The following is an 18,576-nucleotide window of genomic DNA, read 5'->3' on the forward strand; positions in this document are numbered from 1 at the left end:
GTGATAGTGACATACATTTTAAATGTTCTGGAGCTGGTAAGTTCCAGTAGGCTGAAACTGCTTACTACAGAACCTATTTAATTAGTGTATTTTCCCCATTTATCTCATTCTAATGCACTTGGAACTACAGTACACGAGCAGCATCTGCTTCATGGAATTTCTTCTCACTTCCCTGGTTGGGAGCAGTGTCAGGATGGCTCTTCAGGGAGCTGCTACCAAAGCCTGCGCGTGTAGTTGGGATTTGGCAGTTGATGGAGACAGATTTTTTTATTTTTTTATTTTTTTGTCTATTAATGCTGGTCTGGTGGGTAGTTCTAGCGAGGGAATGGAGAGTTAAAGGCGGGCAGTGGAAGGCTTTGGCAGCCTAGAGGGAGCCAGAGCCTCCAGCCGTGACTCGCTGTGCCCCTGCCACTCACGGGCAGCAGCGTCTGTCACGCCGCAGGCAGGTAGGGTTAACGCCGGCATGCGGGGACTCGGGAGCAGGGAGCCTGCACTGCAGGGGTTGCAATGTTTGTTCCCAGTCCTTCAATCCTCATCAGCCCTTCAGCTCCAGGAGATCCATACTGGATCCATGGTAACGGTTTTAGCACACTCCACTTCCATCAGCTGGTGACAATGGGCTGTTCTAGCTGCTGGCTGAGGAGCTGTCTCCCCTCTGCTGATCTCAGAGTTGCAGTGAGTGGGGACCCGAGTGATGAAATTAAATAAATAAATGTTAGGAAATGTGATTTAATGAGGTAGGGATTGCACAGCAGGGCTTCTGCATTCATTCCTTTCCCACACGTAGCCAAGCCAGCAGGTAGCTCGGGTGCTGCACAGCACCGAGAAGAACTTGTCCTTTTGTTCCTAGGTTAATTAAACTGAAGCAAGCACGAGAAAATCATCTGAAATTAAACAACTGCTTAGCAAGTTAAGTGGTACCAATTTAGAAATTATAGTAAGAAATACATTGTAATTCTTGCTATTTATACCTCTCTTCAGAGCTGATTGTATCAGAGCCAGACTGCAGTGGTGTCCCGGCAAGAGTTCCAGATCTTAAGCAAGCTCTTTTAGAGGAATAAAATCAATCTTCTTTTCCTAAAGACCACTGAGCTTTTAGTAGCTATAGTTTATTAGAACCTTCCAGGAGAAAGACCAGTTTGCTGTTGATTAGAAACCCATGCTGGGAAGATTCTTGTTAGTGTTAAAGGGTAAGATATATCCCTTAGCTGACTAGCACAGGATCAGGCTTCTTTCTCAGGTACTGTCACTAATTGGACAGGTTGGAGACATTTTCCTTTTCAAGATGAATCAGAATTGACAGACTTCTGGCTATATTACAGTAATGATTTTCTTAGCCTGGTGCTTTGATTTTATTATTTATGTGTTAAAAACCCCAACATCTTCACCTGAAAAAAGCCCAATTGCCAGAATCTCCAATGCCCAAGCTAAATCCCAATTTGATCAGTGTGGGAGATGCTGTGCCTGCAGAGTGGTAGCCATGTTGGCAGCTCAGGGGTTAATCTCTTGTTGCTGTAATACGCTTTGAGAGCAGCAGCTCAGTCTGCTTGTGTTAGCAAGATTAAAAGCAGGAGCTGCAGTGCCATTGCAAGCACTGAATGAGTGGGACTGTTGCAGAGTGAACTGTAGCTGAATTTTATCTTTTCTTCTTGCTTTTTTTCCACCAGCTCCTCCCCCCTTCGTTCCTACTCTCAAGTCTGATGATGACACCTCAAATTTTGATGAACCAGAGAAGAATTCGCGGGTTTTATCCTCTACGCGCCAGTTGAACCCAGCAGGATTCTCGGGGGAAGATTTGCCATTTGTGGGGTTTTCATTCATCAAGGCTTTGGGGATACTCAGATCAGAGTAAGTAGAAATTATTGCTCAGGTGGATAGGACTGCTGGAAAAATGGGTAGGTTTGTTGCAGAGAGGATGGTGTGTGTGAGAGGGAAAGCTGTTTTAACTGACCTGTACTCTGCTGTAGGGAAGCTGCCAGATTCGGGCTTTAGCTGTTGCTGGTGTTTCTTGTGCATGTCCTACTGTTCTCTGATTATTTCTGGGATGAGGGGGAGGAAATGGAATGGAAAGATTCATTCTAAACCAGTTCTTATTAAAATTGTAGTTCAAATAGTTTGAATTAGTTGTTGCTGTTAAGCAGGGAGCAGTAGGTGATTGCATTTCTGGTACTGCAGATCCCTGCAAGGAGGAGAATACTGAGGAGTTCAGAGATGGAAAAAGGGGATGGTGTTATTTTATTGGGTCACAGAGTGGGCACCAAGTGCTGGGAATGTGTAAGGCTGAATCAGTGATCCATAGAAAAGGAGCTCCACTAACCTGGGAATGTGCAGTGATGGGTCAGTGGGCAAGGGAAGGAGCTGCATGGCAGCTGGCTCTGTGCTCCTGGGTCAAGTTAAATAGGAGGACTGGACATTGCTGTGGTGTGTGTTCAGAGACTGGAGATTCAGATCAAATATGCAGTGGCCATGTGTGTGGAGGGATGTAAAGACCTCAGAGAAATGGTTTTCAATGGAAAGAAAACATGATTTCCAAGAGAATGGAGTCAGAGAAAAAGAAGAATATAAGTAGTGTGATATAAACCATTTGATGTGGTGGGTGGTTGGTTTTTGATGACAGAGCTATTGAAAAAGTATTAGTGCAGTGTGTTAAGTTGGGAAGTCCTTAGCTCAGGACCAGGAGGCCTCTGAGGAACGCAGTGGCTTTGGCTGGGTTAGTGACTCAATGCTCTGTGTTTTCATGTCAACCCTCATTCCCTGATGCTGGTTTGCTCCCTTCTGGGACTTCATTGTCAATCTGTCTTAACTGAGTTTCATTTTATGTCATAGTGGTGATAGTTGCTCTGCAGTAGGCTTGTCACTGAATTTGGTGATACTGTTGACATCTTTGATCTTGCTCACACCGTGAATCAAGGTTATATGATGGTTATGCCAGAAATAAAAAGGGAATCTTTGCCTTCCCCTCCTCAGCAGAGTTGCTTTTATGGCAAAAGAGGAAGGAAGGGAGAGGATATAAAACCCCAGAAAGTGTTCTTTTGGTGAAATGATCTAATATTGTCAGCAGGATGGAATGTTAGATCTGTAGATACCTGGGGTTAAAAATCTGTCTTAATTTACGAGTGAGATAACTTAGGCTGTTCTCTTGTCTGCCTGGAGAACTGCAATCCGTGTACCAGGTCTGTGGCCATTCAGGTGACAGTCAGAAAAGCCTCAACAGTGACCATATGTGTGTGGTAAAAACATGTATGTAACTGGGCCCAGGACGGGAACTGGAAAGGAGCGTGGGGTGAAGTCTCAGAACAGTGGTGTAACTGGGCTGGAGGCTGAGAGAGCTGTAGCAGATGGACTGAGGTGCTTTCTCTGTGGAGCTGATACCAAAAATGCATATGGAAGTTACATTTGAATTTTGGGAATAGGTGAGAAGAGGTAGAGCAAATGAGTATAGAGATTAATGTCCTCTGCAGATTTTTGACTGAAATAAAATTTGTTTGGTGTGGCCTGTTTTTTTCTTAAACTGGAGCAGAAAGTCATATTTAATTTTCTCCTAAATAATAATGGTTTCTTTTTCTTGAGTGAGATCTCGATAAATGCACTTATTTTTAGCAGTAAATACTTGCCTTTTGTTCTAAGAAGGTGATTTAAGTATGGCAAAGCCCTTATGGAGACTTGAAAATACCTGTATTTAAATAATGCAGTGATTAGTTTATCCTCAATACCACTGCAAATGGGTCACAAAACAACTTCTTAGTTATAAAATATGGTCTGATGTGTGTTTTACTTGAGGAAATAGAGTACTGTTTGTCTGCAAAGCCTTGAAAATCAAATTCTTAGATGAAGAACAATAAAGAGTGGAGGGGGTTTATCTGCTGTGAATCTTGGGATGCCTTCTCTGGAAGGTCCTAAGTCATGAAGTTTATCAGTCCAGAATTTTTTGAAAAAACCCTTTTCCTGTGAAAGTCTATCCTTGTGGTTGCTAAGTGATGCAGATCTATTTTCCTGTCTGCAGCACGAACCCTCTAGTGCTGCTCACTGTAAGGCCAGGCAACTGCAGAGTGCTGGTGATGAGGTCCTTGAAACTTTCAGCACTTTGAATCTGGGGGCTGGCAAACTCTGAAGGTCAGGGTTATGCTCTTGCCCTTGTCCACTGGACAGTAAGAAGCTTGGTATTTGGGTATTTCAAGTACTTCAGAGAAAAGGCAGCTAAAAAAGGACAGAAGGAGGATAACAGAAGTTCTCTTTTCCACTCTCCCAATGACTTTGGGCTAGAAGGGTTTTCCTTCTTTAAGCCACTTAGACCTGTTGCCAGAAATTACAAGGTTGGTGTGTAGTTTAGAAGGGTCCATTGGATTACACAGCGCTCTGTCTGCTGCCCCATACCATGAGATTTGAGAAGAATTTGTGTCCCTCTAACAAATGTGACATTTATCAAAAATGCAAAAGACACAGCAATAATGTGTCATAGGAAGCAATCAAGAGAAATCAAGGGCATTGTTTAAGTTGTGGGCTCCCATACCAGCAAAGTGTTTCAGTTAAATCTGCTCTTAGGAGAGCTGGGCTGAGGCTGCAGAGAAGGACCAGCTAACTCCTTCTCTCATCATGGCCTCTGAATTCTGGATGTGGGGGAGAAAAGCCTGTCTGGCTGCAAAGCTGGCTGCTGGTTTGGCTGCAAGCGTGTGACTGTGACAAGATAAGAGGCAACCAAGAGTTTAATTCCATTAAAAGCTAGCCCCACCTTACTTCCTGTCCCCAACCATGGCTGATCTCCAGTGCTTAAAACAAGTGACAGAAACCCTTAGTTGCCAAAAATATGCATCAAGTGGTGGAAGAAAATTAGTCTTGTCTTTTGCAGGTGGTTAGCAGAAAACATAAGATAAATATGTTATAAATCCAGGGCTAACCAAATATACCAAACTGCCTAATAAAAATAAATACCTAATAAAATTAGTGCCTAATAAAAATAAATACCAAATAAAATATATCAAAATACCTAATAAAAAATAAGTGCCTAATTAAAAATAGTTTACTAGGCAAAATTTTGCCTGCCTATGTTCTTTCTCTAAGGTCCTAAGAAATGGTGTTTCTCAGCATTTCTGGGGTTTTGTTTTCTGAGGGTTTTTTTTGTTGTTGTTGTTGTTTTTTGGTTGAGGTTTTTTTAATTTAAAAATTTGGTATGGATTTGTGACTGTCATTATAAAATACTCAGTTAAAATGGGCCATTCCTCCAAAAAGAAGGATTTCTACTGATTTCTTCCAACAGTTTGTTAGGTTCTGGTAAGCTCTTTCACCAAAGATAGATGAAAGAGGAAGCACAGGATGAGCATACCAAAAATATGCTTTGCTTCAACAAGCTCTATTCACAGATTGATGGTATCACTGTTTGTTTTTGGTTGGTTTTTTTTAGGCCTGAGCAAGCATTTACGAGGGGGTGGAAGGTACAGATGAGTATAATGCTAAAAAGAATAGAGCATGAGGGATGGGGGATGAGATTATCAGCATGCTGTGTGGGGGCCAGGATTAGGACAGATGGTGCCAATCCTTGTGAGAAGGAAGCACAGGTGAGTTGGGGGTTTAGGACAGTGGCACAAAAGGACACAGGAAGTTACAAGGTGTGATGAGATGCACAAGGTACAAGTTGGATACCAAGACTCATCTTGGAGCTTTTCCCATGCCAATGCTTTTTTTCTTCTTCATCTCAGCCACGTTAGGACTGGAGGAGCTTTTACACAAGCAGCCCCATTTCTGCTCATTCTGCTGGTTGAGGCTGCTGCTGATCTAGCTGTGAAATCACTAGTCAGCTCTAAGTTAACTTGGCTTTTAGTCATGCAGTCACTGCTTCTCTGGAAAGTAAATTGGCACAGCCAGTGCTAGGACAGCTTGGTACTCTAGACTTGGATTTGGGTTTTTTTTTTAAATTTTTATTGCAATTTTTTTGTTGATGGAACTGGTTACCTGTTGTTAATCATTTTTTTCACACTTGAGAGGAAACAGCAGAAACTGCTCTGTTGTGCTAAGAGAATTGATCCAGATGTAGCAGTTAATTAAATGAAATACTCTGAGATGGTCCCAGCCTGAATGATAACTTTGCATCATGGCTTTTGATGTTGGATTGTATGTGTTTAATTTCTGCAATGATGCTGACGGAGGAAGAATCTAAGTGCCCCAGAAATGTGGGTATTTTCCACCTTGTCATGCTCTGTTCAGAGCTTCTATCCACCATGACAAGGCTTATTAGATTAGCCAGTATTCCATTTCTCTTGATTTCCTCTGTCTGCCCCTTTCTGATACTTTGAAGGTTGTATGGATGTTCAGGAAGTTGTTCTAATACAATTTGTACACAGGAAAGAATTACTGGGAGAGCATGTCTCCTAAAAACTGTGTGTCCAGTGCTAACTGAGATCAGCTTCCCTTGGGGATAAGATGTACTGTTTCCATGGCAGGAAAATCACTGTGTCACCAGCACATATATTTTTAAGGAATTTCTTCTTCACTTTGGACAAAGATGGGGAAGAAAGATTTTAGTTGTGTCTGCAGCCTTCTCTCCTCTTACAAAGCCAACACCAGCCCTGAGGAGCAGCTCCCTCTGCAGTCACCTCATGACATCCAAGCTTGGGCAGTCTCCTGTGCCCTGTCCCATCCCATCCCACCTGGCTGAACCTTTTGCAGAGCTCTACATTTCCTTTCCTGAGTCCTTCCTGTTCTTGCCTGCCTTGCAGTGTCTGGGGATGCTTTCAGCTGGCTCACCATGAGAAGTTTTTGAAATGCAAAATGGTGCCTGTAATATTAGGCTCTGATTCTTTTAATAGCAAATAAAATAAACAAGGAAAAATGACAAATAAAATTAGCTCCTTTGGGGAGGTGGAATAGAAGACACAAATAAAACCAGTTCTGTGAGAACTGACTAGAGTTTTCTTAGGTAATGCCTCAGATCTGAAAAGAATGGAAGTAAAAAAGTGATGGTTAAGGTTGAAACTATATTTAAAAAAAAAAAAAAGATGCTTTAGCCAATACAATTCAGACCTGTAAAGCTAAATTTTTATTAAAAGAAGATTTTCAGATTTGTCTCAGTACATATTTGCAGCTATTTACATATATTTGATTAACATTTGAAAGCGGATTCCTTAGTGTCTTTTTTAGTTAATGTGAGCTTTAATTTGTATTTTTAGACTGCTTTTCTCAACTATTCATTTTTAGCCTTGTTTGTACACCCAGCTGTTATGGGATTTAATATGCATCTTTCTCAGATGGTTGCTTTTTCTCTGTAGGAGTATAGACAGGCTTTATAAATTGATTTTTAAATATGGTAATTTGACGGATCAGATTGATTGGACCAGGGCTAAAGGAATGCTGTATAAAAGCATTAATTTAAAACTTTTTTTAGTAAGTCCTGATCGTATCTTTATCATTGACATGCAGGATTCTTTCTTCTAAGTTTTTCCATATCAGGTTTCTGAAGAGATATATTAATACCTGACCTTTCAAGGCAGCATTGGTGGATTTTGCTGTGTTTGTTTGCTGATATTAAAACAGTCTTTCCTAATCGCTGCTCGAGGTGGTGGTGCTGAAGGTCTGTTTGATCCAGAAATGTTGCTGCATTTTTGTAAAAATCCATGTATATCTTTCTGTGCCTCTGCTGCATATCCTGTTGGATTAAGGAGCTGATTTTTCTCAGAAAATGGTGGTGATGGAGTGAAACTTTCCTTGGTGTTGAGAGGAGCCTGTGCTGCTGTGTGTGGGTGTCTGGCTCTATGCAGAGAGCTGCTCAAAGCTCCTTTCTCTCCGTGGGGATAACTGGCTGCACACCAAACTGTGGCCAGGAGAAGCAGAAAGCAACGTGTGGGCAGCCTGTGTGATCTTTTATTAGCACCTTCATTGTACTGCTGCTTTTTCATCTATCAGTTAACACTGCTTCCATCATTAACTGCTCGAGTCTCTAGTCTGAATCATTTGATGCAAGGGAGAATGTGATTTTAAAAATTGTGTTTTGATGTGTGTACTTAATTTTTTGGTTGCAGATTGCATATTTAAGACTTTGCAAAGCACTAAAAATATGCTCCTAAACATCAGGTGGCTTCCTATCCTTTTCTAAAATAAATTTAAACTAACAGGAATGGTAAACTACTTAAATGCTGAGTCCCAATTAGACAGAAAGCTTAAGAATAAGTAAATATTTTCCCCTGGCTTCTGGAGTCAAATTGTTTTGAACAGTACAGTTGTGTCTCAGGAAAAAAAATTACTTGTAAGTGGAACTCTGAAGTTCTGCAGTGTGACTAATCATATTGATATTGATTGGGTTTGTAGGGATCATATGAATTGGGTTAGGGAAGTTTCAATTTTGATTCACAGAATGTACCTAAGGATATTAAATTCTTCTTCCTGTGGTGCAGATTATGACATGTTGAAGTTTGTAGGGCTTTTATACTTTGAAGATAATTTAAAAACCTGTTTAAAAATAAAGTACCAAATAAAAAGCATTTCTCTGAAAATTTGTTATCTTTCCAAATGGTTATGTTGACTTTATGCTCTGTTTTCCTTGCACCTATAAATCCCTACAAATCTTGCAAAACTGAGGCTGTGATTTATTGTTTTGCACCCTGACACAGCCACAGATGGAAAATATTAATATTGTAACTAGAAGTACACGTGGATTATTTAATAATGATGTACTGTCATTAGCTTTTATGGTACGTTTGATCTGCAGTGATGGCTCTTAGGCTGTGATTGCTGCACAATCACATTTCTTTTGCCCTGGAATAAGTAAGTACCCAATGACTTACAGAGGCTGCATAAATCAGATTTCTGTACCTTTTGCCCATATTCATGTGCTGTTTGGCTTTGCTCTTTTAGATCTGTTTTTTCAAGTGTGGATTCCCCAGCCAAGGTCAGCTCCATGGAAAAGACACTTCTTCTCAAGAGCAAAGAGCTCCAAGACGCCCAGGACAAGTGTCACAAGGTATTTATTCATGCGATTGGCCACACCCATTGCTCCAGGAATCTGCAACCACTGTATGTCCAGGGATCTGTCAGATGCTGCTGATCATCCAGACTCGTGGTGGGCAAAGTGCTTTTCCTTCAGAGAGGTGGCTTCCTGTCCAGTACAAAGGGAGATGAATTTAGGCCATGCTGTTGCTGTAGATACTTTTAACTTAACAAGAAGCGGCTCTGGATTTTAAACAGTGCTTTTCTCAGCGTGCCACAGACGACTGCTGCTTCCTGCAGGCCCTGCCTCTTCATCAGACACACATTACAGCAGTACTGTTCTGAGGGCTCTTCCTCACTCATCAGCTCCTGCTTATATAACTGTTGTCACGTCACTGCTTTATGGTGAACGTCTTGTAACAGTTGCTGTGCTCCAATAAAGGGAACCTGGTGGAGTCTTTTAACACTTACTGCTTGTTTTGAGACTTTTGTGAGAGTTCCATTACTTTTCTCCCTGCTCGGTTCTGGATTTGACCATTTGCTCCTGACAAGGAGATGGGGGGAAACCATCTTCTGGTCCAGCATGGATTTGGGATAAGGTTAAAGTGACCCATCTCTGCAAGTCAGGTGAAAAATGATTGTGTCTTCTTTGCTAACTGGGGTTCGAAGAATGACTGAATATGAACAAGCAGCTTGAATGAATGGGGTGACTTAGACTTACTACTTTGTCCTTAAGAAGAACTGTGCATTCCTGGAGCAGAGACAATGGTATCGGAATTTAAACACCATTTGGAGAAACGTAGCTAGAAGTCTCTTGGAGACAAATTCCTTACAAAGAGAGCTCTGAAAGTAGCAGTTAACAAAGCTTTTGAAGCCCCCCTTTATAACCTCTTGATATTTATTGCAGATGGAGCAGGAAATGACGCGTTTGCACCGGAGAGTGTCAGAGGTGGAGGCTGTACTTAGCCAAAAGGAGGTGGAACTGAAAGCCTCTGAGACCCAGCGATCCCTCCTGGAGCAGGACCTGGCCACCTATATCACAGAATGCAGTGTGAGCCCTTACACCAGTCCTTTCAGTTCTGAAGGCCTGAAATCTGGTGGTCTTTGTCTTTCTCTTCCATCATGCTTTCAGTGGGGTACTTGATGGAGAGAAAATACTATGTGAGAGGATATCTGTTGAACATGGAGCCCTGAAGTGTTTGCACAAGCTTGATTGGTAGTTTTATTCAGATGTTGTTTCATGGTCATGTGCTTAGATCATGCAGGAGTGACTACTGTCCTGGTCTTGCTGAAACTCTCTGTGATGTTTGTCTTACTGGCTGTGCTAGAACATGCCTGGGTTGTGCTTCTTGAAGGTTTCTTAGCCGGAAGAGAATGGGGCCTAATCAGTGCCTAGACGGAAATCTTCCAGAACAAATAGGATTAGGAAGCAGTGGTGTTGCCTCCATCTGTGGTGTCCTGAGTTCAGACCCATCCCATTCCCCAGAACAGTGTCAGGGAAGATCTAGTGCTGTTTTTCAGGTAGAACAAAAAAATGAGGCTGTAAAGCCATGTCTTCAGAGATCATTTTTCAAGAGAGCTGGAATGCCTGCCCAGTTGTCACTGGCAATATTCCAGTGAGGATATTTTCGTTCTAGTTGATAGTCTCTGTATTTTCAGTTAGATACACAATTATGTTTCCTCTCTTGTACCAAGAGCAAAAATGCAGCTAATACTCTGTTCCAGAGAATTGAAAACCATTTCTGATGTCTTGGTTTGTTGGGAAGGACATCTTAAAATGGGGCCAAGTGATTTTCCTGTACTGAATGCTACTAGGCAAAGAACGAAAATTCAGTTTGTATCTTCCTGTTGATGAGTAACACTCAGTTGATAGGAGCACCACTCCACTGGTGACTCCAAATTTGGAGGTAAGGCACGTGGCGAGATACAGACCCAGCTCTTCTGTTCCTTACAGAAATTTAACAATGATTAAAGCATTTGACTCACTTAACAGCAACAAGAAAAATGTAAGTAACATGAAGTTGAAGGATTGTATCTAGGTTGTGAATTAATAGTGCTGGATAAAATATAGATAAATGCTGTCAATAATGGATGCCTTTTGTGATCTGTGTTTGGTTTTTGTCTCTAAACCTGATGTGAGGAAGTGGAGAGTTGAACTAAGATTTAAGTTGAGTAAACAGTGTTTGTAAAATGGGCCTGCTTCTGTTCAGATAGGAGCAGCACTGGCCATGAATTTCATTAGGATTCCATCATTGGTGCCTCCATTTTTCTGATGCCTCACTGCAGTCAAGGAGGCATTTGTGTAACTAAAGATCTTCATTATACAACCATTTGAGAAACCAAAGCCTGTGTATTGAACATTTTGCTTTCTGCAGAGCTTAAAGCGCAGCCTGGAGCAGGCACGGATGGAGGTGTCTCAGGAAGATGATAAGGCACTGCAGCTACTTCATGATATCAGAGAGCAAAGCCGAAAACTGCAAGAGATCAAAGAACAGGTATTCCTGCTTCTTTGGGGAGCAGAGTGGCTGCCCACAAATAGGCATTCTTGGCACGTTCTAGCTCTGGTGCCAGGATTACGCTCGGTGTTGATAGGCTGTGATAACTCCCAAGCTGTGTGATTTCACAGGGGTTCCTGAACAATACAGGAAGCTACAAAATTCCACTTGTGTATTTTACAAGTAAGCAGAAACTCCAAACTTCACCTTTTTCTTTTCCTAGTTCTGAAAGTACTTCATCTATACAATCAGTTTAGGAGAAATTTCCAATGTTTTAGTAACATGCTGCACTAGAAATGACCTATCCATTTTAAATGGTTAAGGGATGGAAATGTCACAAGTTAATGAATCTTCACCTGGGAGAGAGATGAGCTAACCTGAGTTTTGTGTTGGTCTTTTTTTAAATTTTTCTTCTTTATCTTACTGTTTAAAATGCTTAATTGCATTTCAAAATAGAATGTGTATTGCCTGGTTTTTTTCCTGATTTGATCTGTTTGCAAAGTAGAAATGAATAATTTTCTTTTCCACCCAAGGAATGCTGAAAGTTCACTAATTCACATAGTTGCTCATAAGAAAAAAAAAAAGGTCAAAATTAAATGAAAACATTGTGACAAATGTGGTCATTGCAAGGGAGAGCCCATTCACTTTTATGAATTAATAGCAACATACTACATTGAGAAAAAGAAACTGAAATTTACTATAGCATTCAAACAATTCCTTGTAATTATCTGTTGGTTTTCATCTACAAAGCACTTTACAAACATTAACTGACTCATTTCAAAGTCTGAGACAAGGAAGCTCTGAAACCTTGGTAATGATTCTCCAGACATGAGTAGCTCTTATGTAAAAAGTAATGAAATGCAAACCCAACCCTCTGGATGTAGCTGGCCTCCACAGACTTCCCCAGCATTCTTCTGGGTGGTTGTTTTATGTAATACAAGGGATCTAAAGCTCCCTGTTCTCTCTTCTGGTGCTTTTCTAGCAAAGTTGCTTTAAATGCTGAAATGGGGAACATTTTTGATGATTTTAAATATCCACACATTCTTAGGCAGTACAGACAAATGTAACAGAGGAAACATAATGCAAGTAATTTTTAATCAAACACTTTGTCCCAGAATCTCTTAATTTGACTTGTGAAGATTCACAATGACACAAAGAGGCTGCTTAGTTCAACAAATAAGTCCTGCAGACTTTCATGTCTGTGGTAGCCTTCTGAGCTCCCTGAAACACGTGTGCAAGAACCTTGCAACCAAAAATGCTGAGAGATTTGTGCTGACTCACGTGAGCAGGTGGATCTTGGCCATTAAAGACTTGAACCATGACTTTTAAGTCAGAGGGAACTGGAAGTTGGAAGAGACCCTTAGAGTTTTGCTGTCGGAAACCTGAGGCTTGAGAGAGAATGAGTCAAATCAACAGCAAACAGATTTTGAAGATTCAAAACCCAAAAATTAGGCATTTGATATTTTCAGGGCAAGGCTGTAGGTTCAATTTAACCTCAGGTACTTGGATAGAAGAGCATGGTGGGTTTGTGGGTTTTTTTGTTTGCTTCGGGTGTGTGTTTGGTTTTTGTTTTGTTTTGTTTTTTTGTTTTAACTAAACTGTGCTCTGGTTGTTATTTGATGAAGAACTGTACTAACAGACAAACTTGCAAAAAATCAGAATCTGTATTTTTTTGAAAGCCCCACTCATGTCTGTGTAGTTCCCTGATGTGATTTGCTTCAGGTACATGCCCTGAACTTGTCTAGTAATCTGTGCTTAAATACCTCTTGGTATTTTAGAACTCTGAGCAATGCATATCCCAGAGGTTTGTTCTGTGTTGCCTTGAATGGTGTGGCCTGTTCCTCTGATCTATCTCGGGACTTATTCAAAGACAATCTTGCAAATGTGATGAAACAAGAAAACCTGAAATATTACTAATTATCTCCTCTTCTTTCTTCTTTTCTCCCTCCCCATTTTCCTCCCTTCCCAAATGCTCATTGTAACAGTGGCAACTATTGTCATACCTTTAATTCTTTGGTCGAGTGTTCGCTGATATAAAAGCCCAGTATTTTAGAAAGTCTAAACAAATTATGATTTCTGAGCAGAACATTTATTCCTTCAAACCATTCTGCATTTTTTGTTCACATATGTATTTGTATAAAAAGAATACTTGAGTTAATACATGCTTAGTTATTAGGAAAAAAGCTCTAATTTTTTTCCAGCAAGAAAATAAGATTATCCTTGCATAGGAGACAGACTGGAAAGAGTAGATCCCTGTCTGGCTTACAAAGTGGAGAATCACTTTTGGGATGACAAGCCAAGGAGCCATTCTTTGCTCCCTGTAAGGGACAGTAAAGCAATCTGCTGAAGGTCTGGCTTCTTTCAATATCTGCATGCTGGAGAATGAGGGGTGGCCATCAAGGTCTGTGCTCAGCAGTCACCCATCGAGCTGAAGGCGCTGCCTGTCTGGAGGGAGCGATGACAAACCTGATTCTGTCACGAGACAGTTACTCTTCTGAATATGGGGGTAGTCAGGCATACTGTAAGATATTAAAATGGAAAGAAAGATAGACTCCCCCACTGTCAGTCCTTCACAATCTTTGTTCCTAACTCTTGATGTGCATGTTTTCTACTTGTTCTCAGCTTTGTAAAAAACACTTCGATTTTGGAGAGGGCTTTTTGGTGGGGTTTTTTTTTGCTTTAGAGGAATTTTATGAAATGCACACTTGCAGGACTTAGTAAATGCTAAACATAATTAAATTCTTTTCTTCTGGTGAAAATATGTGAAGTAATCTCTCGAGCTAGTCTCAGTTTGAGTTCCCAGTCTCATTGAGATAGTCAATTCAAATGTTCTTTTCTTCTCCCACCTTCCCCTTCCAAATGCCCGGTCTTGTAGTCTCCTACATGGGGAATCTTTATTTCTGCCTGTATAGGCAAATGTCTTCTATGAGCAATTTGAGTTTTAGATAGTTTTTCTAAGATAATATTTGATTTTAGATTGTCTCCCATACTGAGCAATGTGATCCTTTTTAACTCTGTCAAGAGACATCTGATGGCTGCAAGCCACAGTGTGCTACCCCTCTGCTTCTCCTTCTTTCCTTTTACCCAAGCTGTGCAGATCTGTGATAACTGTCATGTTATCAGCCTGAGAAAATAGATCTTGAGGGAGCATCTGGGCATTTAGTAGAGACATCAACTCAAAGGCACATTTCTGTTTCAGAAATTAGAAATGTAAGTAATTTTTATCATTTGTATGTAGATGTATGTATGTGTTCCTGCACTCTCAAAAAGTCAATGCTTTGATTTTGAGGTATTGAGTTGAAAGTGGCAAGACTCAAACTAGAACACCGTGGATGTAATTTTAGTTAGTTTTTACTGTTTTATTTTGTACTTTACCTTTCTTCTACATGCTCTTAAGTGCATCCCTTGCCTGCAGTCAGTATTCTGGAATCTGCTGCTCCAAGCATTTCCCCTGTTGCCTCTAAACTGTAATCCCTTCTCCTTCCCTTGCACCCCAACCACAGGAATACCAAGCTCAAGTAGAAGAGATGAGGCTGATGATGAATCAGCTGGAAGAGGATCTGATCTCAGCTCGCAGGCGCAGCGATCTCTACGAGTCGGAGTTGAGGGAGTCCCGCCTGGCAGCCGAGGAGTTCAAACGTAAAGCTGCCGAGTGCCACAACAAACTGCAAAAGGTAGTTTAGGCTCCATGGGAGAGGGGGCTGAGGCTTGCTGGAATATCTAGTGCTGCTCGACACAGTTGTGGGTGTGCCCTTCAAAGATTAGCGTGGTTCCTACAACTAACACAACATGTTTTTCATGATGTGATTTCTACTTTGTGTAACTGCTGGTGTTTAAATTGCATGAGGTGATGACTGGATAGAAGCTTAGCTTCTCCTGAGATTTTCATGTATTTTATATTTAAGTTACAGGTTAAAGATCAAGGAAAAAATGAGGCAGGAGAGTTGTATTCCAAACTGGAAAAGGTATGTTACTTCAGTGTTCTAGATTTTACTTCCTGGGTCTTTCATTTTTTGCACAGAAACCAAACTAGTGGCTAGTCAGTGGCATGCATGGCCTCACAGCCCCCACCCCCTTTCATTTTATGTTTTAAGACATCTTGGTGTGATTCACTGTTCTCTCTTCTTTGATCTAAAGCTGTCTCTGGATAACCTGTTCTCAATGGGTTGTGTTGAAAAGCCAGGCAAAGACAGGCTGTTATGTGTCATCTGAGTTTGGAGTCAGGCTGGGGGTACATCAGAGTTTTCTTTACTCAGAAAGAACAGCAAGTGAAAAGCAAAAAGAATTCTGAGTGTTCTCACACTGTACAATCTTCTTGGTAACTAAAATATTAAATCAGCTGGAAGTTAGCAAAATGGGAATGGATCTGCCAAGGAGTGTTTTGGTGTGTTGGGATTACAGGAGGAAACCAAGATTTTTGGGAAGTGAATTGAAACATATATGTATCATAAGCAAAGAGCATTTTCTCCTCTTTGGTTTTGACTCTTTCCTTCCATCTCTTCATCTAACTATAGATCAATACAGAGCAGCAAGCCAAAATCCAGGAGCTGCAGGAAAAGCTGACAAAGGTAACGACTGGGTGGTGAAAGTGAGTTTTTCACAAGATTTCCCAGTGAAACCTTAATGAAGAGGAGGGATGCACTTTGTTTTACCCTCAAAAATAGAATTAGTCATACCATGGGGGATGATAAGGAAAAGGGGGTGGGAACTGGTATCTGAAATCACTGGTGCTCTCAATATGCTTTTGGCTCTTGAGACATGTCAACAGTGTTTATTTTTACAAATGAAGCTGAGTCAGAACTGGAGTAGTGTAGAGAAATTCTCATTTAGAGGCCTGTTTGGGTATGCTCTGGACATTGCACTGGTCCCTTGCTTCTGAAGAAGGGCTCAGCTTGTTTTAGCTCACTAGTAAAACACAAGCTGGACTTGCTTTAGTCTCCCAGTATAAACTGCTTTAATGACTTGACAGTTCAGTTCTTCACAGGATCTTTACGGCAAAAATGTTGAATGATAAGGATTCACAACAGAATTAAAATACCTTATCAATGTCTGCTGAAAGTGATGCAGAATATGTAAGATTTGCTGTCACGGTCAGTCTGGCACTTAAGGTGTCACTGTAAGAACAGTCAGGGAACTTCTCTTATTGAAATCCTTCAGCAGGAAAGAAAGGGCTTGTCATAATAATCCCCTGATTGAGCTTTTCAAACTTGGCACCTGCTGAGAGAGGGCTATTTCAAGGGTTAATGATCATGAATATGGAGGCCAAAACTACATAGAAATAGTACTTCTAATATTTCAAAACAATCATGTTTTAATCTCCTGTCTCCTTTTCTACCTGCATTAATGCCAAGGCATTATCTGTAGGCCAACAGGTTATTATCCTTGTCCTTCAGTAAGAGTATTTTCTAAGTTCTTTTAAAGAATTTGGGATAGACTGAACTTTCAGTATGTAGAGTCAAGTAACTTGCAATATAGCACAACAAACATGTGTATCTTAGATTTTAATTTTTTTGGTGAATTAGAAGTCAAAATTATGTTTTGGAAGTTAAAATTTGGACTCATGCACATGTTAATTTAAACTGTTAAACCAAAGTTCTGTAGTGGTTTTATTGAGAATGTTGACCATCTTGAAGTTTGGACCTTTTATACACCAAATTTTTGTGTGTGTTTTTCATATGTTACTTTTTTTCTTCTCTCTTGATCTTCAGGCTGTGAAAGCCAGCTCAGAGGCAACTGAGCTCCTGCAGAATATCCGTCAGGCAAAGGAGAGAGCTGAGAAGGAGTTGGAGAAACTGCAGAACCGGGAAGATTCTAATGAAAGCATGAAGAAAAAGTTGCTTGAAGCAGAGGTGAGTGCAGAGTGTCTGTCCAGAGTAAATCAGTTATTGAGATGTGTCTTAGTTTAGGAACCCTCACCTGGGTGGCTCTGAGCAGCATTCCTGTAGTAATTCTTCAGGGGAAAGTGCTGTTGGATATTAGGCCATTTTTAATTAAGAAACATTTCTTGGAGGAAAACTGAGGAGTTTTATTTTCAGTGAGGAGTGGATAAGGACATGTGGTTAGCCTGGGGGATTTAGGGTGTGATGAGGATTCAAAATATGAAAGCCAGCCTTATATTGACTGCTTCAGCCTGTTTTCTCTAGAAACTGCTCCTTGCTTTGTGCTAGTGCAGAGTTGGGTGGCCTAACCAGCAGCTCATGATTGCTCTGCAGGAACGGCGCCATTCTCTGGAGAATCAGGTGAAGAGATTGGAGACTGTGGAACGAAGAGAAAACCGCCTCAAAGAAGATATTCAAACTAAATCTCAACAGATTCAACAGATGGCAGAAAAAATTCTGGTGAGCAGAGGTGATAAATGAAACCTAGAGGGTAAGAGTTTGTAAGAAAGGGGTAGGGAAGAATCAGAAGATGTAGAATTGCATTGAATGAGATGGAAATTGTGGAATAAAGGGATTTGTTTCCTGTACCAGCAGAAAGCTTAAGTACTCAAACACTATTTGCACCCCTAGTTACAAACTCTCTCCTGTGCCTTTAGTCTTAATAGTGCTTCAAAGCTGGAGTCATCTCAGTGGGAAAACTTTTCAGTCAACCTGGTAATATTTAAATTATTTACCTCATGATTGTTTCAGAGGTAAAACATTCTGAGGGCGGGTTATGGCAACAGCAAAAACATCTCTCTTTTTAAGTAAATTGCAGAGGAATTTAGAGGTCAGATCTATTAGAAGTGCTTACATATTGAAGCAGAGAGAAATTTGTCATCCAAACTGTTCATCTCCAAAGATATTTGTTAGGAAGCCATTTGCACCCACATAACTTCTCTGTTGGCAATTTCTTGTTTCTTTCCTGGTTAAAACTATTAAGGCAAGTTAGTATGTTAGTCTCTAGTGAATCAAGCAGAGGGTGTTTCTAATGATTTTGCTTCCCTGGGACAGAAAGCATAATTTAATACTGGAATAATTAAATTTATTTTGCCTTCCTCATGAATTTTCTCTGTGTGTTGCCAATATGACAAGGAAAAAAAGGATTACATTTTACTGATAGTAATCCCAAGCTGGACAGACCTGAGGAAGGCCAAATAATAATGTAAAATTAAACATATTTGGAGTCAACAGATGACCCAGGCTTGTTCTGGGTGTATAGACTTTAACATCAGTATGCTGAGCACTGT

At 40.7% G+C, this 18,576-nt stretch overlaps 1 protein-coding gene across 10 annotated transcripts in view; it reads left to right on the forward strand.

The window, feature by feature from the left end:
- The window catches only part of CIT (citron rho-interacting serine/threonine kinase), a 68,049-nt gene that overhangs the window by 13,354 nt on the left and 36,119 nt on the right, over positions 1 to 18,576 (forward strand). For 6 of the 10 annotated variants that reach the window (XM_059863508.1, XM_059863512.1, XM_059863513.1 and 3 more), the window contains 9 exons: positions 1,668 to 1,848; positions 8,842 to 8,947; positions 9,821 to 9,964; positions 11,289 to 11,408; positions 14,912 to 15,082; positions 15,314 to 15,373; positions 15,923 to 15,976; positions 17,117 to 17,257; positions 17,621 to 17,746. In XM_059863508.1, the coding sequence (XP_059719491.1) occupies positions 1,668 to 1,848; positions 8,842 to 8,947; positions 9,821 to 9,964; positions 11,289 to 11,408; positions 14,912 to 15,082; positions 15,314 to 15,373; positions 15,923 to 15,976; positions 17,117 to 17,257; positions 17,621 to 17,746 (1,103 nt within the window). The remainder of the gene's footprint in view (positions 1 to 1,667; positions 1,849 to 8,841; positions 8,948 to 9,820; positions 9,965 to 11,288; positions 11,409 to 14,911; positions 15,083 to 15,313; positions 15,374 to 15,922; positions 15,977 to 17,116; positions 17,258 to 17,620; positions 17,747 to 18,576) is intronic. The other 4 variants (XM_059863511.1, XM_059863514.1, XM_059863515.1 and 1 more) reach the window with 1 other exon arrangement.

Source organism: Haemorhous mexicanus, chromosome 19, assembly GCF_027477595.1.
Source record: "Haemorhous mexicanus isolate bHaeMex1 chromosome 19, bHaeMex1.pri, whole genome shotgun sequence".
NCBI lineage: Eukaryota > Metazoa > Chordata > Aves > Passeriformes > Fringillidae > Haemorhous > Haemorhous mexicanus.